Genomic DNA, 19,671 nt, shown 5'->3' with positions numbered 1-19,671 from the left:
ATTATCAATTATAAATAATGCAACTATTAAAATATTTTAATGTATAATATTAATATTAACGGTTAATATTATTATTTTTGACTTAACACAAATGCGTATTTTTATAACTAAAATCTATTAACGTACGCAATATATTAATTATACCGAAAATATTATACAAAAGCCTATTTTTTCCATGACTTGCATTTTTGTTTTAATAAAGTTATCTTTATAATGTTGATATTCACTTGCTCCTATTGTTGATTTGCTAGAGTTGGTTCATCCGTTGCAATTTAAATTGATTATCTGGGCGGAGAAATTATGCGACTTAAGTTCATTCAAGATGCAATTGATGTGTGTGGCTGGGCTGTCCGGGGACAGTAAAATGAACGCGTATCCACCTCCACCATTATTTGCGAGCTTCCCCGCAAATAAAATTGACAATTGCCTCGCAATTGCACAAATATCCGCCTAGGTTTGGACGCGACATGCCTAATGCACGTAGCAATCCTTGGTTCATGCGGATAAGAGTCTGCAAAGTATACGTTAAGAGATGAATAAAGTTTTCAGCTGATAATTATGTACGGCAATGTCCAAGAGATAGCACAATATATAAATAATATCGAAGTTTGCAGAATAAAGCTTACCACTAATTGTACGCAGCAGTCCTTCAAGTAATTTAGTTTTAGCTCTTCATCTCTCGTACCGATCATGGCCATTTGACACATCTTTTTATCCGTGTCGTCTAATGTAGCTTTAATCTTGTTCACTACATTGTCGATGTTACGCTGGACGGACTCGATGAACGGATATGATTGCCTCATACTCTCCATTGGTTCGTTTTGCTCGGATATAGTTTTCTGGCTAACATTCGAGGAAACCAGCGGGAACTTCATGCCCCGAATATTACCAAACTCATTCGTCGGCATTTTGTTCTGGAATACATATATCGAACCGTACACGGGTATGACGGAGTCGATCGGTCCAGTCGGGGAATTGTATATAATGCGTTCACATCTATGAACGTATGAGAAAATTTGTACAAGGTCGATTTCGTCAAAGACATCCCCTTTCTGAAACAACCAACGATAAAAACACGCCGCGAGGCATTGTCGCGAATGATGCGGAGCTACCCAGGCCCTCTCCAATCGCCAATTCCGTCGATATTTCCACGCTAAAGGATGATCGTGTACTAATCCATGTTTTTCCATCACGGGAGATAAGAATGAGAAGTAAAAAGAACGCTTGTAAGCTTAACCGGTGCGCGCGATCGTTGCAGTCGTAATTATCACTACGTCCGAATACCTCCCACGATGGTAATTCGTCGACGAAATCTGTTACAAGGTCATGCAAGGTAGCCTCAGTGAGTTGATTGTTACGCCCCAGAGGAAAAAGGTCCTCCATTGGTCCTCTTAAAGGTATCCGTGCATTATATAACCCGATACTCGTGAAATTTATTTCTATGTGACCTGAAAATTGAGCTTTTGGAGTTGAAGAGAATATGAGTTTGGTACGTTGGTCTAAGCTGGCTGCTATGCACAGTTCGTTATATCTCGTAGGATCTCCGCTTAAGAACACCGCCCTGCCCGGTGCGGATATGGCAAACTTGTACATGCTTCTCGCGAAAAAAAAAAAACTTTCCAGTATCCAGAAAATTGTCCGAATGTGATAGATTATGGAAAATTGGATCGCGCGTCACTCTCGCAGATGATGAGATGATCAGGATGAGGATATCGCCCACAAATAATATTTATCACTCTTTCGTGGTTGACTGTGGCAGAGGTAACTCGTCACCAAAATTCGTTATCGCGCTCTTCTGTCCACAAAGGAAATTTAATAAGATTCAACAGTTGGTTTCTCAACTTTTCCCATTTTCCTGTCGATGTCAACGAGACAGCGTAAATTTTCTTCACTTCTTTCTATACGCACGAACTTAGATTACATATTTTTTGTAGTTATTGAAACTCACGAAGTTTTCGTTAATGTCGTCGTGAGAAGACGTTAGGACGTATACGTAATTTAAATCTCACACTATTTTATATATAATTCGAGAGCGATGTTATTACTTACGACGTAACAATAACAAAGGCTTTCCTTAAAACAAATCCACGACAGCGATTAAAATTTAGCAATTAGAAGTTTAGTAACTGCCAAATTGAATTGTCACCTTTGATATGTTGCAGACAATATTTTTCAGAGTGATGGCTAAAGGAACGTGGATATAATAACGACTTCTTTCTCAGCATCTGTTTAACGGACTATGAAAATGACACGCGCGCAGAACATACGTAAGCAAATGTAAACACGATTGACATGTCAGGCTTGTTTTTTTGTTTTGCTTCTTTTAGGTTAGGCATCATGGCGGCGTCATCAACACTAATTAAAGTATACCAAAAAGAAGGATATTTGAAAATCTCATGAAAGAAATATCGCTTAGCTCACGATAGCTCGCCGTATTTAAAAGCAAACCTCGTGTCGCACAGTCGCACATGCGTGCGACGTGCGACGTCGACGGGATTGTGGCATTTAAAAATGGCGTAAAAGATCCGGCTGAGAAAGCTGGAGGTTAGAAGATAATAAAACGAAGTGTCTTTTTGTATTTGAATTATGTCCGTACTTAGCGCGAGAATGAGGCGATTGTTCAAGACGAACGGGTTCACCCTGCGGACTTACGCAGAATTTTGCCGCGCGATGTGGCTGAGGGGCATGAAGAGCGTCGCGAAGCAGAGCTATACGAAAACCGTGCTGCTACCGCAGACCAATTTCCCGGCGCGACTCAGCGGCAGCAAACGGGTGGAGATGGACAGTTATTTGCTAGAGGTGGATTCTTCGTTTATCTATCTTTTTTTTTCCACTCCAAATTGGAACGTCTGTCCTCCGACAGAAGATTGCAATGTTTGCATGTTCTGCAGTGGCTCCCTGTGTCTTTAAATAGAATTTTGTATCTAGCGTTGCTCGCAATTTAAATAACGTCACCGTGTAAATTCTGCAGTTATGATTTAACTGTGCAAAACAATTCAAGCATAATTTTGCATTTTGCGTTAAGAATATAATTGAGCTTTTTGTTGCATAATTTTCATGCTACAATCTTTTGGCATTTTTATGACAGAAATGTGGCTTCTTGGAATTGTACAACTGGCAGAGGAAGAATCTTGAAGGGCCGGACTTTATTTTGCACGACGGACCGCCGTATGCAAACGGAGAGCCGCACATGGGTCATGTTATTAACAAGGTTTTTATTGATAAAGAATTTTAGGTGGTACATTCTTTTTTGTTACACCGATATTTAGAAATTATTGTCATTCACTTAGGTCCTTAAGGATATTACACTGAGAAGCAAGATTATAACAGGCAGAAGGGTGCATTACGTCCCAGGTTGGGATTGTCATGGCTTACCAATTGAACAGAAAGTGCTTAGTGACGTAAAAGACGACAGTCCCTTAGAGATTCGCCGCAGAGGTATGTCGAAACATAAACGTCGCAAGACGTGGTATCTCCTGTTGCCTTAAAATTTGCTGTATCGCAGCTAGAAGATATGCAAGCGACGCCATAGCGAAGCAACGACAAGCTTTTACGTCGTGGGGCGTTGTGGCTGACTGGAACGAATCGGGATGTTATTTCACGAATCATACCTCGTACGTGAAGAACCAGATGCAACAGTTTATAAATCTATACGACAAGGGGCTCGTGTTCAGAGCCTTCAAGCCAGTGCACTGGTCACCGTCCTCCAGGTACAAACTAGGAATATCCATAGATTTATTCTAAAAAGATTCCTTCAGTCTTTAAATTTTGTTTCTTTCTGGTAATCGTAGAACAGCATTAGCAGAATCAGAATTGGAATACGAGTCTCACGTGAGCAAGAGCGTTATTGTTCGCATGCGACTTGACACACATGCATTAGCCTCGAGATTAAAGAACTTTGAAAATAAACCACTTTACGCTCTTATTTGGACTACTACTCCATGGTCATTGATGGCTAATCAAGCTATAGCTTTCTCCAGTGACATTGTATACTGCATTGCGGAAGACAATTCGAAAAATCTGTATATTCTTGCACAAGAGTGCTTAGCAAATATTGAGCAGAAGCTTGGTCCATTAAAATTAATTACAACTATTACGGGTAATACTTGGCTACATTTTTGAACACTTTATCTTCATAGATGTGTAGCGACTGTGTGATAAATGAAAGATGATTTATTAACAGGGCAGGAATTAGACGAAGCCAAATATCTTCATCCCATTACAAAACAACGTTTGCCATTCTTACCTGGACGACACGTTACAACCAGTGTCGGTACTGGATTAGTTCACACAGCACCCGCACACGGTCCCGAGGACTTTCTCATTGCAATTGAGAATAATATACCAGTGGTAAGGCATCTTTCATCGGTGACAATATAATTTATATTCTAATAAGTCGTATTATAACGATTTTAACGGGTCAATCCGCATCGTTGTTTTAGTTATCTTTGATAGACGAAGAAGGATGTTTCACCAAAGAAGCGGGCGACGAGTTCTCCGGCTTAGATGTCCTAAACGATGGCGCTAGTAAGATCTTGCAGCATATCGGTGAAGACGTGTTGCATGCTGACACGATTACGCACAGCTATCCGTACGATTGGCGAACCAAGAAGCCCGTGATTATCCGCGCGAGTCACCAATGGTTCATAGACATAAGGTCTATCAAGGAGAAGGCGATTGTAAGTTTGCCGGGTCTTTCTGAAAACAAGCATGTTACTACGAATTCATCACTCGTGTGCTTATGTCTTTTTTACGCAAGGACAGCATCGCGAATATAAGGATATACCCGGAGCAAAATCAGACGTCGTATTTGAACGCGTTGATCGCACAAGTTAAGCAACGACCCTATTGGTGTATTTCTCGACAACGGTCCTGGGGAACGCCGATACCGGTGTTGCACAATAAACGAACCGGTGATACGTATACGAGCAGGTGACTGCTGATTGGCAATACAATTGATTGAAGTTTCGCGATATAGGAACAGGATTGCTTACAGGATACTTTTGTATTGTAGAAAATGGGTCGAGAGACTGTGCAGACTGATGGAGCGACACGGTACCGACTACTGGTGGGAGCTATCGACCGAAAAATTAATTGGTCGCGAGCTTCGACAGGAATTGAATGACGATATACAAGATTTGGAGAGGGGAACCGTATGTACAAAACTAATGATCTCTTTTAACGGAATTTCGAATGTCAGTAATGCATGACTGCATGACTACATTTCTTGAAGGATATCATGGATATCTGGTTGGATAGCGGTCTCTCGTGGTCGGCCGTTTTGCCGGAACATAAAGCAGATTTGTATTTAGAAGGAATGGATCAATTTCGCGGTTGGTTTCAGTCATCATTACTAACATCCATTGCTCTTCAAGAACGTTCTCCCTACAGGTAGCGTCATGCAACGTGAAATTAAATATCGGCTCTCATATATACTTATATATTCATATTGTTCTTTTCAAAGCGCGCTGTTCGTGCACGGATTTGCTGTGGACGATAAAGCCTCGAAAATGTCGAAATCAGTTGGGAACGTCGTAAATCCAGAGATAATTATCAAAGGTGGAGAAAATTTGAGTAAAGATCCGGCGTATGGCATCGATACTTTAAGGTCAGTTAAAAATATTCGCTGATTTGACAGCGATCATCAAAAATAAAATACGTTGTGTAAATAAAATTTTTTTTTTTATAGATGGTGGGTGGCTAGTCACGGATGCCAACACAGTCAGATTCCGGTCACGACTACGTTGTTGCGCGAGAGTCATGAAACTGTACAAAAATTGCGCTTAGTCTTACGATTCCTGTTAGGCGTTTTACATTCGTACAGCGAAGGAATCGCAGTCGAACCGGAATATCTCTATCTTGACAAGTATATGCTACACGCTCTGCATGAATATGATAAAAAGGTAGGGTTGTAAGCTATATCTAAGAAGTATTCACGTTATTCATGACATCGATCCTCTGTCTTACAGATTCAAAACTTGTATGACAAGTATTTATATCATCACGCGTGTAAATTGGTAACGAATTTTCTGGCGAACACCGTGTCGCCGGTATACTGTCACTTGATTAAAGACAGACTTTACTGCGACGAAGCAGCATCCCCGACGCGTCTGGCCGCGGTAGAGGTGACGCGCGCAACCCTGACCGTATTTGCGAGGTCCATTGCGCCGATCGTTCCACATTTAGCGGAAGAAGTGTGGCTGTACCATCCTGAAAACTTGGGTAAGCGACTTAACAAGAAAGCGTTTTCCACATTGTATTACCGTCCGCATATTGTTTACAGCGTCAGTGCCATTGTATCATACTGAATATAAAGTATCGGAAACTTGGCATCGACCAGAAATTGCAAGACACGTAGAAACAGCTTTAAACTTGAGAAGCAAGGTGAACACATTGGCTGATCGTAACACGTGGGAATTGTCGGCCACCTTAACAGCTTCAAAGGATGACTATGAATCGCTCTCGGTTAGGAACTTTCTATAAATCATAAATTATATTAGTCTCCAAGTCGCAATAATAATGATCAAACTACTATAAATCGTATCTGCTTATTCTTGCAGATACTTCAACAAGATCGAGAATCCTCTACGTCAGAATTATGCGACATTTTGCAACTGTCGTCAATTACATTGATAAAATCATCCACGGAAACCGAGACGCAGGTTGAGTTACATAATATTGAAAAAATACTCTGTCAAAGGTGCAGGAGACATCCTGAATTAGATAAAAACGGTCTCTGTGGACGTTGCGTTAAGGTACTCGACGTGGCGAATGTATCATCGATATCCGTGTAAGCGTAGTGGTCGGCTATTTCTTAACTATCGCCCATTTTGCTAAATAAACAAATATAAAAGCGCATCTTTTTTTTTCGAAAATTAAATTACTTTTAATGAATCCCGATACCTACGAGAGAGAGATTACTGACATTCTTTTACATTCAATACAACGATAATAAAAGAAGACACGACGGAATTTAATCACAGTGCTATTGTTGCTTTGTCGTTAAATCGTACATGTGATTTATATTCAAAGCATTGAGAAAATGCGTTAGATGCGGCTGGTACCCGCTGGTGGCCAACTTGTGCGCGACGTGTGCCATATATGTCCGCCACTCGCAGAACGACTGATACATTTGCTCCAAGCTCTTGTAATTCGGATGGCTGTACCGACCCGCGCTGCCGACGGTCCAAGCTTGCGATCTCAAGCGATTGTGAAACTTCAGTATGATTTTAAAGATGTTAATCAAGCAGACGCGCATCTTTTCTCCACGCGTGTTGAGCATGCACCTGAAATCGGAACGCAGCTGTAAGTTATGTGTATTCGGTCTCGAAGAAAATCGATCGAATGACAGAGACTACCTTGAAAGTATCCTTTTAATGTAGCTCATGTGCGAAAGATAGATCTGATCTATTGTCCGGGAATTCTGCAGATCTTTCTCGAACTCATTCCAACTCGAGTTCAGGACGCTACACGTCAAATAATTGTGAAGAGCATTCGTGAATTGTGTCATCGAGTGCCTGTATAACTGCAACTGAATCCAATCCAAAAACGAACAAACTCAGTAAGAACAATTTCTTAACGTTATCTCCACAATATCCACGATAAACGGTCTACCTTGTGATACTGCTCTGAATTAACTGCGTTACGCTCCACCTTCATTATATTAAAGTCTTCCTGTAGTACCCACGACATTCTGCCAATCATGATTAAAAACTTGAACACCTTACTGTATTGCAGCATCATAGTGTCATCCAAGATAATATTCAACGGCCATGATATTTTGTAGTTGAGGCAAAGGCATTCCAAGACATTCGGATCTGAAATCTGCGAGAAACACTATTATTAATATCGGAGCAAGTATCATCATAACAGTTTTAAACAAATGATTGCGCTTACGTATAACTGACGCGGTTTGTCGACGGCGGAAAGGCTCAAAAGTTCCGAATTGGCGTAATTATTGCTGAGCGAATTCATCAGCGCTTTTTCTAAGAGATTCGTGAGGGTGGCGGAATTAAAGAGCTCAATCGGCGCGGATATCGCATAAAGCCGCGAATAAAGCGAGTCCGTCAGACTCTTCGCGAATTCGCCGTTCAACAGGAAGAAATAACTGCGTAGACTGTGCAAGTGCGATAGCATGTTGTGTTCGTTCACCAGGTATTTAATAATCGCGTTGTTAACCAGCCGGCTTTGTATCTGCAGGGGAATGATGATGGATTTTTCCAAATACACTTTGAGAGATGTATGATCGATCATCTCGACATCCGCTATGGTCAGAGACGAGGGTGCGACCGACGATTTCGCGTCGAAACTACCGCCGAATAGATTCGGCAGCTTGAAATTAGTGCTCATCGGAGATTCGAAGCACGTTTCTTCCGTGATCGACTTTGTCATGTCGTCGGATAAAGACGAGACTTCTTGGCCGGCGTTTAAAGCGAATATATCGTCGCTATTCGGTATCTGCGACAAAGGAGTATGCATCGATGCCGTGGTGAAATTGTCGGTCGTACACGACATCGGTGTGTCTATATTATTCTGCTGCTGCGTATTATTCAATATCGGCTCGTGGGCTTCATTATTTGCATTAGTCTTACTTGAACACTCTTCGTCATTCGTAGGCACGTTCGCCGTTTCCTTCGGCAATTCGATATTGGTTGTCGAAAGAACATTATTGTTCGCGTTTTCCTTCGTATTATCCGAACTTGATTCGCTACTGATATCAATCGATACCTGGTTATTGCCGTTTGTGTTTGCGCGATCAATAATTGCTTGATTGTCCGTGAGTATCGTACTGAGCTCATTGTTATTCGGAGTAGTCATACCGTACTCTTGCATCAAGACTTTAAGTCTGTTGGTTTGTGCAGTCGTCATATTATCTATCCTCCCGATAGCTAAAGACTTAGGCCTCTTAATAGCACCAATAATTCTCTCCGTCATCTCGCCGGTTTCTAAGATATCGTTTAAACGAGTATTCAGCGCACTCGTTTTTTTATCATCGCCGTTCATTATAGTATGGATACTTTTCATTGCTTCGTCACGCAGAAAATCCTGTAGGTTACTCCTCTCGTTATTCTTCTTGTAGATCTTGTATTTTAATGGTAGAGATTCTTGCGGTAGATGTTCTGCGTTCTGCGTATCCGCTGTCACGAGGGAATCGTTATTTGCAATTTCTTCACTTGTAATTTCCTTGTCCGATACAACATCTTTATCGAGCTCACGATCTTCGACGGACGAGACAGGCGGGACATCCGTGCCCACGCATTCGGCGGCCAAAAGATTTTCTCTAGAATTGCTCTGATCGGAAACGTCTATCACAGCTACATCCAACGGTCCGTTTTCCGCAAAGTTGCTATTTTCATCTTGGCTGGACACCTCGGACGTGGTATTTTCATTTTGTTCGTCGACGACCGTATTTTCATTGGAACTTAGTGTGGCGGCATTTTCCGATATTTCTCTATCGAGTCTCTTTACAGATTTCAAATATTCCACTCGTCTTTCGAAATGACTCATTCTCGCCTTTCGCCAGATGGATCGTGCACGCTTGCTCTCTATATCGGCAGTTAACTTGCCATAGTAGTTTATGAGATTTTCCCTGAAACAAGCAACAATTAATGTCATAAATATTTAAAACTAAAACCAGCGATCATTTTTCCCAGTGACTTTTATTTAAGATATTAAATCTCACCGCTCGGCCCGTTGTTGCTCCCGTATTTCTTCCTGCTCTCGATTAATCTTTTCGAGCAACAATTTATCAGCTAGCATTTCGTTCACCTTTTCCCGTTCTTTACTCAAGGCGCTCGCTTCCGCCTGTTGCTTATATTCTTGCAGCAACTCCCGTTTACTTTGCGCGGCCTTCACGATAAGTTCCTTGCGTTGCTCTAAAGGAAACAATTATCACGGCAGTTAAATACGTACATCCTTTAATTTAAAACGCGATAAAAACTGAAGATGTAAGAATATTACTGTCCAGCCGCGACAACGTTTCCTGTTGCGCACGTATGACGAGCTCAGCCGTTTCCCTCTCGGCTTTCTTCTCATCCTGAATCGCGGACAAAAGTGATACGATTGGTCCCAATGCCGCCTCGCCTTTACGCTCGTATTCCTGACACCTCAACAACTGCTCTCGCAGCATGGATACGCTCAAGCAGACCCTCACTTCCGGTTGAGCATTGAGAGACGCGTTGCACACGGAATTCTAAAATGCAAATATCGAGAGAATCTTTTTATTGATTGAAATCGATGAAAATTAACAAGCCTCGGGGTCATAAAAAATTACCTTTGGACTGCAAATTTTTAAAAGTCGCAACGTTTTCCCGCATTGCAGTATCGACTCCGACAATTCGGATAAGAAGCCGGGTACCGATTCGGTATCGATCGCGAAACTCTCCGTCCAAAATTTACGTCCTCTCTTTCGCAGATAATGAGGCCGTGCTTGAATCATAAATTCTCCGTAAACGTCATCGCACGTTCCCTCGAACAACCAATTTTGCAACAACCTACAAGAATAATTGGTAAATATTCGTCCGATTTAATATTCTTTTTGTGAAAAATACAAAACAAAACAGATGTGACGTTTTCTCACCGAAAGTAGACTTCGCAGCACGACTTTAATATGGAGTAAAGCACCAACGCGACCTTAGGATTGGTGACTTTGGCCACTTCTTTGTAAATGTGCGTCAAAATCCCACTACCGCCGCCCAAGGTGCACTGCGTATTCGCGTTACAACCGCATAGCTTTGCGACTTCCACAATTAAATGCGCCAACGGACGAATCTGTTTAAACAGGCTCAACAATCCATGAAATTCGCATCGGTTGAGAATCCTCTGCAACGCCGAGCGATAGTAAAGGAGTAGCTCTTTAACGCTGGCGCACATTGCCTACAATTGTATCATATGTAATTTAAAAAGATGAACACAGACACACATCGTAGCGCGAAAGAATTGTACGCACCTTGAATATGAGACCATTTTGCTGCAATTTACCCGTTTGCGGATCGGGCACGACAAGGCGTGACAAGGACCTGAAACTGTTGCCCCAACAAACCGCCTCTTGGCAAGTAATTCCCAGCGCTTCGGAGCTTATTCCGTGCACAGTGATGTTCTCCTCCAATTTAAATCCCGTCTGAAACAGGACTCATCATGACTTACAGGCATATAAAGCGCGCGGTTGCGCTAGCGTGATTCGTCAAATCCACGTACCACGGTATCGTATCTAAAGGTATCCGAATCTATACCGAATAACAACAATTTGACGTCCGACAAAAATTTCTCGGACGAAACCTCCCGCATCAGGGATACGGAACGCATTGCCTATAACACAAAGGGAACAATTTTTGCATGATATATTTGCACAAGCATCGTCGTCTTTACCTTCTTTGGCAGCAGTGATAAAATACTTGTTTGTCTTATCCTCGCTAGGTGCAGCGCGGTCTCCGGCAGATCTGTGACAAATAGCGACTGCTTGGAAAGCTCCGGCGCTCCGAGGGATTCCCACGTTCGTAACTTGGAAATACCATCGTCGGAAAATAACACCTCTTTCCATATTAAATCGGGAATACTCCCGATGCTTTTTGATTCGTTCGTAAAACTACGATCGGAATTGTCCGACGGCACAGCACAGAAACGATTTTGATTATCTACAGGCTTTATCCATTCGCAAGGTAAAGTCATGTTTGACATAAATCTTTGTGTAGACAAATATATCTTATTTGTTTGTTCAACCTGGTGAAAAAGATACAATTCACATATAGTAAAAAAAAAAAAACACACATGTATCGAAAAATGCAAGATATATCCTACCATAATATGTGTTAAGAAGGGAGTAACCATGCTACATTGCTTTGCTGTATTCTCAGTACAGCTCGATATGCAGGGAGTCATTTCAACAGCATTATTGTACCTAAAATAATATATCGAAAAATCCATGAAAAATATACATATGTATATAGAAAATAAGAAACGCTAAGACCGTGCGATCGTACCTAATTGTTTGGATCCCTAGGATGGATTTTGATACACACTGATCTTCGAAAGATACTCTGCTAACAAAATTGGTTGCCGTGTCCTGCCTGGTACAGGTTCCGCGTATCCCCAGCATCGCCTCAAACTTCTCTGGCAGGATAAAGGATTCCATGGGATATGTTTGAAACATTGGTACGCCATTTGTAGATACAACATCCTCAGGTAAGAAGGGATTGGTTTTTCCATAGTGAAATACGTCCTAAGCGAAATTCGATTCGCGTTAGCTTTGGTATAAATCCTGAAAACCGATTATCTGACCAAATTAGAGCAAAATAGATACCAATGCAGCCCCCGCGTCGGTCCGAAAGTTCTTAAGCTCGATCAGCAGCCGTAAGGTGGAAATTACAGCGTCGGCGTTACCCTCCTGAGTATACAACTCGCTTATCAAACCTTCTAACTCTTTCGCCTCTGACACACGTCTCAGGGACAGCCTGAGCACGAAGGCATGCTTCAGTATCTCCACCAGGGGATCAATCTCAGAATCTGCTGCGTTCTCTGCAATTGTGTTCGACAAAGCGCTATCATTTAAATACCTACATTGTTTTGTCTTTTCGTTTAAACTTGTGCCATCGACCTGAGGCATATAAGCACCTTGATCATACGTCTTGCTACTCTTGTTTAACAATATCTCGTAAGCCTTCGAGCGAAAGCTCCTCACTATTTTGACGTCGCTCGTGGGTGGCACGTAGGAGCTCCCATTCTCGGGGCGATTTCTCCGCAACGTGTGCCTGACCAACTCCGTCACGAGCTCGTAGATACTAGCGTTGCCCCGTTCTGGATCCATGATCGAAGTACTCCGTCAGGCGATTGTTGATTAACCGTTGCGACGAGTCGCGGGAGACGGCGATTATTTTCATGGTGCCATAGTCAGCCATAACAACGCGACTCACTCGCGCGGAGTAGAGAAGACCAGAAGACATCTGGCGGCGAGCGTGAAACGGCTCGTAAAAAAAAAGAGAGAGAGAAAGGGAGAGGGATAAAGATGTAATCACTAAAATCACTAAATTCACTGGCGAGATACGGGTCGATCAAAAAGTTGAGAACCGAAATCTCGATCGAGCGAGACACTCCAATTAATCCCTCGAGGCAATCAAATTCAAAAACTGATTTTAGAAAAAGACGAAGCACGTGGATACAAAAAAAAAAACAATAAATAAACAAACACGACGGAATGACTTGTAATTAGTATTAATTTTATTGCGTTATTATACATATGCACACATACATGCACATCGTGACATCGAGAGGTGTGTGTATATATGTGTGTGTGTGTGTATGTCGCGCACGTGTGCTTGTTAACGCATATATCGATTTTTCGCGACACACGTGTACACGTGTACACGTGCGCGCGCACGCGCGCACCATGCCGCGTGTGTGTACACGTATCTCAAACACGTATGCACGTATATGTATAATAATAGTTGACATACGTCGCTCGCGATACGTATGTATCAACACTGTACAGCGTTGTACAATCCGTCTTACCGGTAATCGTCCGAAAGCCACCCCCTTTTGTCGTGCCTCATCGTGTATACGTCCGACTAATAGAAAAATAAACGCTTCAGATAAGAACCGCCTCGTGCGCCTCGCTCTCGCGAAAGGTGCGAAAAATAAATCTCGTTTTTCCTTCCCTTTCTTTTTTTTTCCTTGCCTCTTTATTGCACCACGCTCCTCTTTCCGATCTCCGTTATATAACAACTATACGCTCTACGCTCAATCCTGCTCGCCCCTCCTTGCCGCCCCGCCGTAAGTCTAATGCTACTTATGTGTCGTTTTTCCTGTTTTTTTTTTTTGTTTATTTTTATCTTGTCTAACGCCGATGTTCTAGGGGGATCGGCGAGTTTACGATTAACTGTACGATTGCACGAGAAAAAGTAAACCGATCGCTGGAGAAATCAGTAATCGAGTTTGGCATCATTATCGTCGACCGCAGCTACATCCCCTCTGACATCGCTCCGCGACTATCTCACTTGAATTTTCAATCCAATCTTCCTTCTCCATTTTATATATGTATATATATATATATAAATATTATATACATATATATCTTGTCTATTTCTTAGAAACAATTTCTTCCAATATTAAAAACGAAAAGACTATTATAGATGATCGATTTAGGTGAACCGTCCTGTTGCGACAATCGCCCATTCGAAGGGCCGCGAGAACTTTGGAAAATTGAAAAAATCCTCGACGGAAGATATCTCTCTCCCTCTCATTCGCCCGACTTGTGAACGCGCACGCGAGGGAGGTAGCGTTTATAAAATAAGTGTTCCCGTGTTCAGCCGCACGATCAGCTAGAATTAGGTTCCACTACATCATAAAATCGCGTCCTTACTTAATTACACAATGTAAAATATTATAAGGCTCTATTTTTTTTTTTTTTCTGGCTCTGGTAACAATCTCTAACAGAGACCATCGCGTCAACGCTACAGAAGCTCGTCGTGATTTATCCGCCCGTTTCTTTATCGGTCTTCTCGTTGTCGCACCGATAGTATTTCGCGTCTTATCTTGCCCTCAGATAAAACGATTGAGCGTCTTAAAGAGCGCTAATTGTAATAATAATAATAATAATCTATTTTTTTTCTCGCTCTTCTTATCACTTTGCCTATCTTTAATCTGCAGTCTAGTCGCGATGACGACGCCAAGCCGGTGCAAGCAATAATACGAAAAACAGAAATCGCGCGAGTGAAATAAATGTCGGTCAGCGGATTCAGCTATATGGATAAATCGCTATAGATAAAACGTTTTTTTTTTCTCGCTCCATTCGGTTGGATTACACTGAATAACACTCTCGTTTCTTCCTCTCCTCTCTGTCTATTTTATATATCGGCTAAACGCTGAATGGCACACGTTACCGCATCACATTATTGCAATTTGATGTGTCAGCGCAACAGCTGCTGTTACTATTTTGGATGACCTTCGATCAAATAAGCTCCATATACATATATACTATATCTTCTGCCGAAGTTAACAAGTCATAAAGAGAAAGCATTTAATAAAGTATATATATCTTATGTACATTGACTGTTGTTGAGGAAATTATGTCGAGAACATGAAGCCTAGGACAGGAAAAGTGTCTTCTGCGCTCGTCGTTCTTTCTCTCAGTGGTTGATTTTCTTTTACGGACTCGTACACACAACAGTTTTCTCGTAATTCTCGCGAGAACATAGAACTGACGCTCGATCTCGATTATGTGCAGTCTAAAGCGGGTTATGCGGTTAAAATAAAATGAAGTTTGCAGTGTGTGTGTGTTCGACGACAGGCAAATAATGTAAATGTAATGTTCTACGTAACAGGATGCTAGATATATCAGTTCAATGATCATCCATTTCGTGGATACGTTGACGTTTCGATTGCGATGGCTGGTGTTCAGGAGGCTCGGGGCTCTCGACGATCGCGAGCGGGGCCGGTGAACCTGGCGAGCTGTCCGATTCTTCATGAGTGCGTTTGCTAATCCCCCCAATGCCAGCATCGGGGCTGATAAAATTTCCACTGTTGAGAAACAGAAAATTCACACGAAATTGTAAATCGACGTACGTCGATAAAGCCGCGATTATCGGTGGAAATTGAATAATTCGTGACGTAACGCCTTTCTAGCGCAAATCGTACCTGTAATTATATGTTGTTTGTACAATAACAGGAGCTGGACTGTATTGGCCAGCTGGAGATAAAGAATGGTCCTCTACAGCGTTCCCAGGCACCAAATATTTTTCTGTTCCAAGAAACGAACCGTAAGGTATCTTAGCGATAGAAAAAAAAAAGAAATCTTTTAGATTAAACGACGGAAAGAAATTCACCTTCTCTTCCCGTGGCATCGCCACTGACACCATTTGTTACCACTGTTTGCACCAGGCGTCCCTTGTGAGTCGTCTGAGACGATGTATACGGATGTCCAGGAGAGCCAGGCGCCGATTGACTCGTCGCGAGTTGCCCAGCCGGAGAGGATACCGAGCTGTCCGGATAAGATTCGGGTCCTGGAGAAGCCTCTCTGCTTAGACACTCGGGCGTGATTAATCCACTAATTCCTACATGGGACGGCGAAGCCGGGGCACTTCTGCCGAAAACAGGTGATAATATTGAACGATTTGTATCAATCGATACAGACAATTCACAATACGGGACTTTTTTTTCAACGTTACCTTGACGACAACGTCCCGAAGGGCGCGCGGAAACAAGGTACACCACGTTGCCGTCTTCGTCTGAATGCCTGCTCGATGAGTTTGGTTTCCGATTGGGGATCTATCTTCCAGAACGACCCTTTCCCCGGTTCTTCCTGACTTCTGGGTACTTTGATGAAATATCGATTCAACGACAAATTGTGCCGTATAGAATTTTGCCAGCCCTTATCCGCGGTTCTGTAGTAGGGATAATGCTTGGTGATGTACGAATAGATCCCTGACAAGGTGAGCTGTTTATCGGGCGCCGAGGCGATTGCCTGGACGATCAATTGCGCGTAGGAATACGGTGGTTTCGAGTCATCCTTCGGTGGACTGTATCGCGGCGCTGTGCCGTTCGGTCCCGAACCGTTACCACCTCGATAACGCGCGTCGGCACCGGGCTCCGGGCTTATCTGCCTGCTAGAGCTCTGCCCGCCGTCGTGCCTCTCCAAGTTGTGCCTATCCAAGGCGGAGCTCTGCGAATCGTTCGCCACGGCAGCGGCGGCGTACACCGCGGCCATCTGTAAGTCCGCCGAGATGTTTCTCCTACCCTGACCGGCACGCGGACTCGCTGGACACGAATTAGCGGCGCTTATCGTGCCCGTGGGCGACGGGAACGGGCTGCTATATCCGGCGTCCGGGATGTTTATTCGCAGGGGAGGCAGCGGTGCCCGCTGCTTCGGCGGCGACGGCACGCGAATGTTACTTTGTTCCTGCTCGTCGACAAGCGACTGGAACATCAGCTTTATCGTTGTACTTGGAAATCTGAATGTACATCTGCAACACCATCAAAAAGCCAATCGTCGTCACAAAATATCTCGAATAAGTATTATCATTAATTTATATATCAACTCAATTGTAACTACATTAATGCGAAATTGTGAAACAAGTTTTCCTGCCCGAAGAAGCACGCATAATTTGTATCTTACCGTAGCGCCGCAAATTATTATTTATGTTTATGGCGTGCTCATTAGTATCGGAATCCAGAATCTCTATTCGCGCTTTTGCAAAGACTAATTATTTGCGTTACAGAAACAATCGTCACGCTCGTCGCCCGTCCATTTTTACATAATCATCAGGGTCATGGCTACCTGTGCAGTTACCAGGGTCTGTCCCTTTCTCGCTCCATTGACGAGCGAGGAAAATTCCAAAGCAAAAAACAGCTAGCGATCCTAGGCCATAACAACGCGACGTCGCGTCGCGTCGCGTCGCGTCGCGTCGAGGCCAAAATACCGGCCACCCGGCGAAAACAATAATAAATAAATAAACGTTTCGCGGGACTCACGTCTTTGGCAGTTGAAAGACCGGGGCGCCCTTGCGCTGGAACACCCCGTCGACGAACACGCCGTTCTTGCCGTTGCAGACCATGAAGAAGAACGGGTGCTCGTAGAAGATCTCGAGGTGCCGGCGCGAGATGAAGCTGGAGTGGCCCATGTTGACGTCGACCTCACCCTTGCTGCTGTTGCGGCCGATCGTGATGCGCCGTTGCCTAACCATGTACTCGAACTCGCGGGCCTCGAGCCGCGCGATCGGCGCCCCGCTCGACTCCGGGTTCCACTGCATCTTCGACGGGCTCGCCGGCGCCGACTTGAGCGCCAGGAGGGCCCACGCGTCGCTCTCCTGGGTACGAGAGTACGTAGACATAGCACCGAGAGCGAATGAGCCGTCGTGTGTCGTGTAGCCGAGAGAGCAGGCACGGGAAAGGAAAGGAAAGGTGAGGAGAGGAGAGGAAGACAGTCGGGCGGGCGGAGCGAGAGAGAGAAGAAACGCGCGTGCGGAAGGGGCACCGGAGGGACGGAGACGGCGCGCGCGCGAGAGAGAAAGAGAGAAGGAACGAAACGGAGATATAGACGGTCGCTGGATCGACGGACAGAGACGGAGATAAATTCACGGACGTACGCGCGATTCAGATACGCTAGATAAATAGATAACGCGACGGCGAACGGCGAACGGACGCGAGATAGACCGGCGAAGGTGGAGAAGCACGGGCGTCTCGGGGGTACGAATATAGATGACGAAAATTAGACGCGAGACGGAGACGGAGCGGCGAGTGTGCGTGCGCGCCGTGACGGCCGGTAGCGGGGTGGCACGCGGGAGGAGGGGGATGAAGAAAAACGAGTGGGCAAGAAAATCGGAGCGCCCCGGGAGAGACTTCGGCGGGCGAGACGAGAGTCGGTCGAGTCGGAACTCGGGCACGCGCGTGTAACGAACGCGGGGGAGGAGGGGGGAGAGAAAAAGAGAGAAACGCGGGGGGACACGTATGACGAGACACGACACGGCACTGCACCGACGCGATGCGTATACGAACGCGCGTGTACCCGCGCGAAATGATGGCCGGCTCCGGGCTCGGCTCTCGGCTCTCGGCTCTCCGTCTCGAGAAACGCTCCTTTCTCCGCGCGCCGAGTGCGTTCGTTCGTTCGTTCGTTATTCGTGCGTGCGGGCGCGAGTGCGGGGCACGATGCCGCGTTCTCTCTCTCTCTTTCTTTCTCCTTCTTTCTCTTTCGCTCATGCGCGCGCGCATTCGTCGCGAGGGGCGTATAGTCAAACGCCTTCCAAGTTCGCTCCTGTCTCCGCGGTCGTGGTCGTGGTCGCCGAGCCGCCTCCTCGTGTCGGCGATCCTGTCCTCCCTGCGCCGCCTTGGCACTGCGAAAACACTGACGGCGGCAGCGATTGGCAATTGGCACACGATGACGATGACAGGCGGCCCTTGAGCGCGCGCGCGCGCGCTCGCTCCCGGCGACAGCCGACACGATCACACGGTGACGATTATGCACACACGCGCGCGCCAATATATTTTTCTTCTCTTCCTCTTGTGTTTACCGACAATCCGAAACGTGGACGCGTGGACGGTGCCACCACGTGACGCGGCAATCGCGCGAATCGGCCGGCCGCCCGGTTCGAGGGACCCCCGCGGTCTACGTCACTGGTCGCGGTTGCCTCTCATCTCATCAGCCTCCTCCTCTCGACGAGCGCGTTCTCGAAACCTCTCGAGGGGAGAATTCCCGGAAACGCGCGTACGCGATTCGCGATGATCGAATAGATGACGAGATCGATTCGTAAAATGACCGTGGGGCACCCGATTCAATCCCACAGTAAACACCGACGTTTGTATCAAATATTATAATTTCCTACTGAATGAATAAACTTTCACAATGAAACTTAATTGTACAATATATATTATATGACATTTATACATATATTGTTGAATAGGAAATTATAATATATTGATGTAAATGCCACTGCTAGTTGGAGTTTGCTAGAATTGAATCGGATCCTAGTATGGGATTCCAAATAAAAAAAAATCCATTTTGCAGAATCTGTTAAAAAAAAAACCTTTAAAACGTTAAAGGAGGATCAAAAGTTTCACCACGTTCTCGTCGTTGATCATCCCGCAGTAAAAACTAAGCGTAGTCCTGAAAAAAATATCAAAATTATCAAACCATACAACTTTTGCCGAAACACTCCCATTATCGGTATCCACTACATTGTCTTCCCC

The 19,671-nt window shown here is 44.4% G+C and overlaps 3 protein-coding genes and 1 pseudogene across 7 annotated transcripts; 1 reads left to right on the top strand and 3 right to left on the bottom strand.

The window, feature by feature from the left end:
- Window positions 1-253: 253 nt before the first annotated feature.
- LOC143897354 (uncharacterized) lies at window positions 254-2,177 on the bottom strand (annotated as a pseudogene). The gene is made up of 2 exons (XR_013256902.1): window positions 627-2,177; window positions 254-511 (listed from the first exon to the last, which is right to left on the bottom strand). The product of XR_013256902.1 is annotated as an uncharacterized LOC143897354 (transcript).
- Window positions 2,178-2,446: 269 nt separating this feature from the next.
- On the top strand, window positions 2,447-6,858 carry Ilers-m (Isoleucyl-tRNA synthetase, mitochondrial). The gene is made up of 15 exons (XM_077405952.1): window positions 2,447-2,799; window positions 3,089-3,211; window positions 3,291-3,438; window positions 3,506-3,710; window positions 3,792-4,099; window positions 4,184-4,350; window positions 4,443-4,679; window positions 4,760-4,932; window positions 5,015-5,153; window positions 5,234-5,391; window positions 5,465-5,608; window positions 5,690-5,903; window positions 5,970-6,222; window positions 6,284-6,465; window positions 6,561-6,858. Exons 1-15 carry the CDS (start codon window positions 2,587-2,589, stop codon window positions 6,792-6,794), a joined length of 2,898 nt encoding a protein of 965 aa, XP_077262078.1. The 5' UTR covers window positions 2,447-2,586; the 3' UTR covers window positions 6,795-6,858.
- Window positions 6,859-6,969: 111 nt separating this feature from the next.
- Window positions 6,970-12,989, bottom strand: Grip163 (gamma-tubulin complex component 6). Its single transcript, XM_077405948.1, has 15 exons — window positions 12,610-12,989; window positions 12,299-12,513; window positions 11,979-12,217; window positions 11,797-11,896; window positions 11,368-11,718; window positions 11,197-11,307; window positions 10,949-11,119; window positions 10,580-10,875; window positions 10,274-10,493; window positions 9,961-10,192; window positions 9,683-9,875; window positions 7,897-9,589; window positions 7,615-7,824; window positions 7,359-7,531; window positions 6,970-7,286 (listed from the first exon to the last, which is right to left on the bottom strand). Exons 1-15 carry the CDS (start codon window positions 12,800-12,802, stop codon window positions 6,986-6,988), a joined length of 4,698 nt encoding a protein of 1,565 aa, XP_077262074.1. The 5' UTR covers window positions 12,803-12,989; the 3' UTR covers window positions 6,970-6,985.
- Window positions 12,990-13,190: 201 nt separating this feature from the next.
- Window positions 13,191-19,578, bottom strand: Foxk (forkhead box K). Of its 4 annotated transcripts, none has more exons than XM_077405958.1 (6): window positions 19,543-19,578; window positions 17,461-17,795; window positions 16,158-16,952; window positions 15,816-16,072; window positions 15,628-15,730; window positions 13,191-15,510 (listed from the first exon to the last, which is right to left on the bottom strand). In XM_077405958.1, exons 1-6 carry the CDS (start codon window positions 19,561-19,563, stop codon window positions 15,333-15,335), a joined length of 1,689 nt encoding a protein of 562 aa, XP_077262084.1. In that variant the 5' UTR covers window positions 19,564-19,578; the 3' UTR covers window positions 13,191-15,332. The 4 variants fall into 4 exon arrangements, with proteins under 4 accessions (XP_077262084.1, XP_077262087.1, XP_077262085.1 ...); XM_077405961.1 differs by lacking the exon at window positions 19,543-19,578 and adding an exon at window positions 18,996-19,289; XM_077405959.1 differs by lacking the exon at window positions 19,543-19,578 and having other exon boundaries at window positions 15,628-15,758; window positions 15,856-16,072; window positions 17,461-18,974.
- Between the last annotated feature and the right edge of the window lie 93 nt (window positions 19,579-19,671).

This window comes from Temnothorax americanus, unplaced genomic scaffold (genome assembly GCF_048541705.1).
Source record: "Temnothorax americanus isolate GAGA-0224 unplaced genomic scaffold, ASM4854170v1 Scaffold20, whole genome shotgun sequence".
In the NCBI taxonomy this organism is placed as follows: Eukaryota; Metazoa; Arthropoda; class Insecta; order Hymenoptera; family Formicidae; genus Temnothorax; species Temnothorax americanus.
Note: the sequence above shows the minus strand (reverse complement) of the source record. Positions and strands in the feature narration are given on the sequence as shown.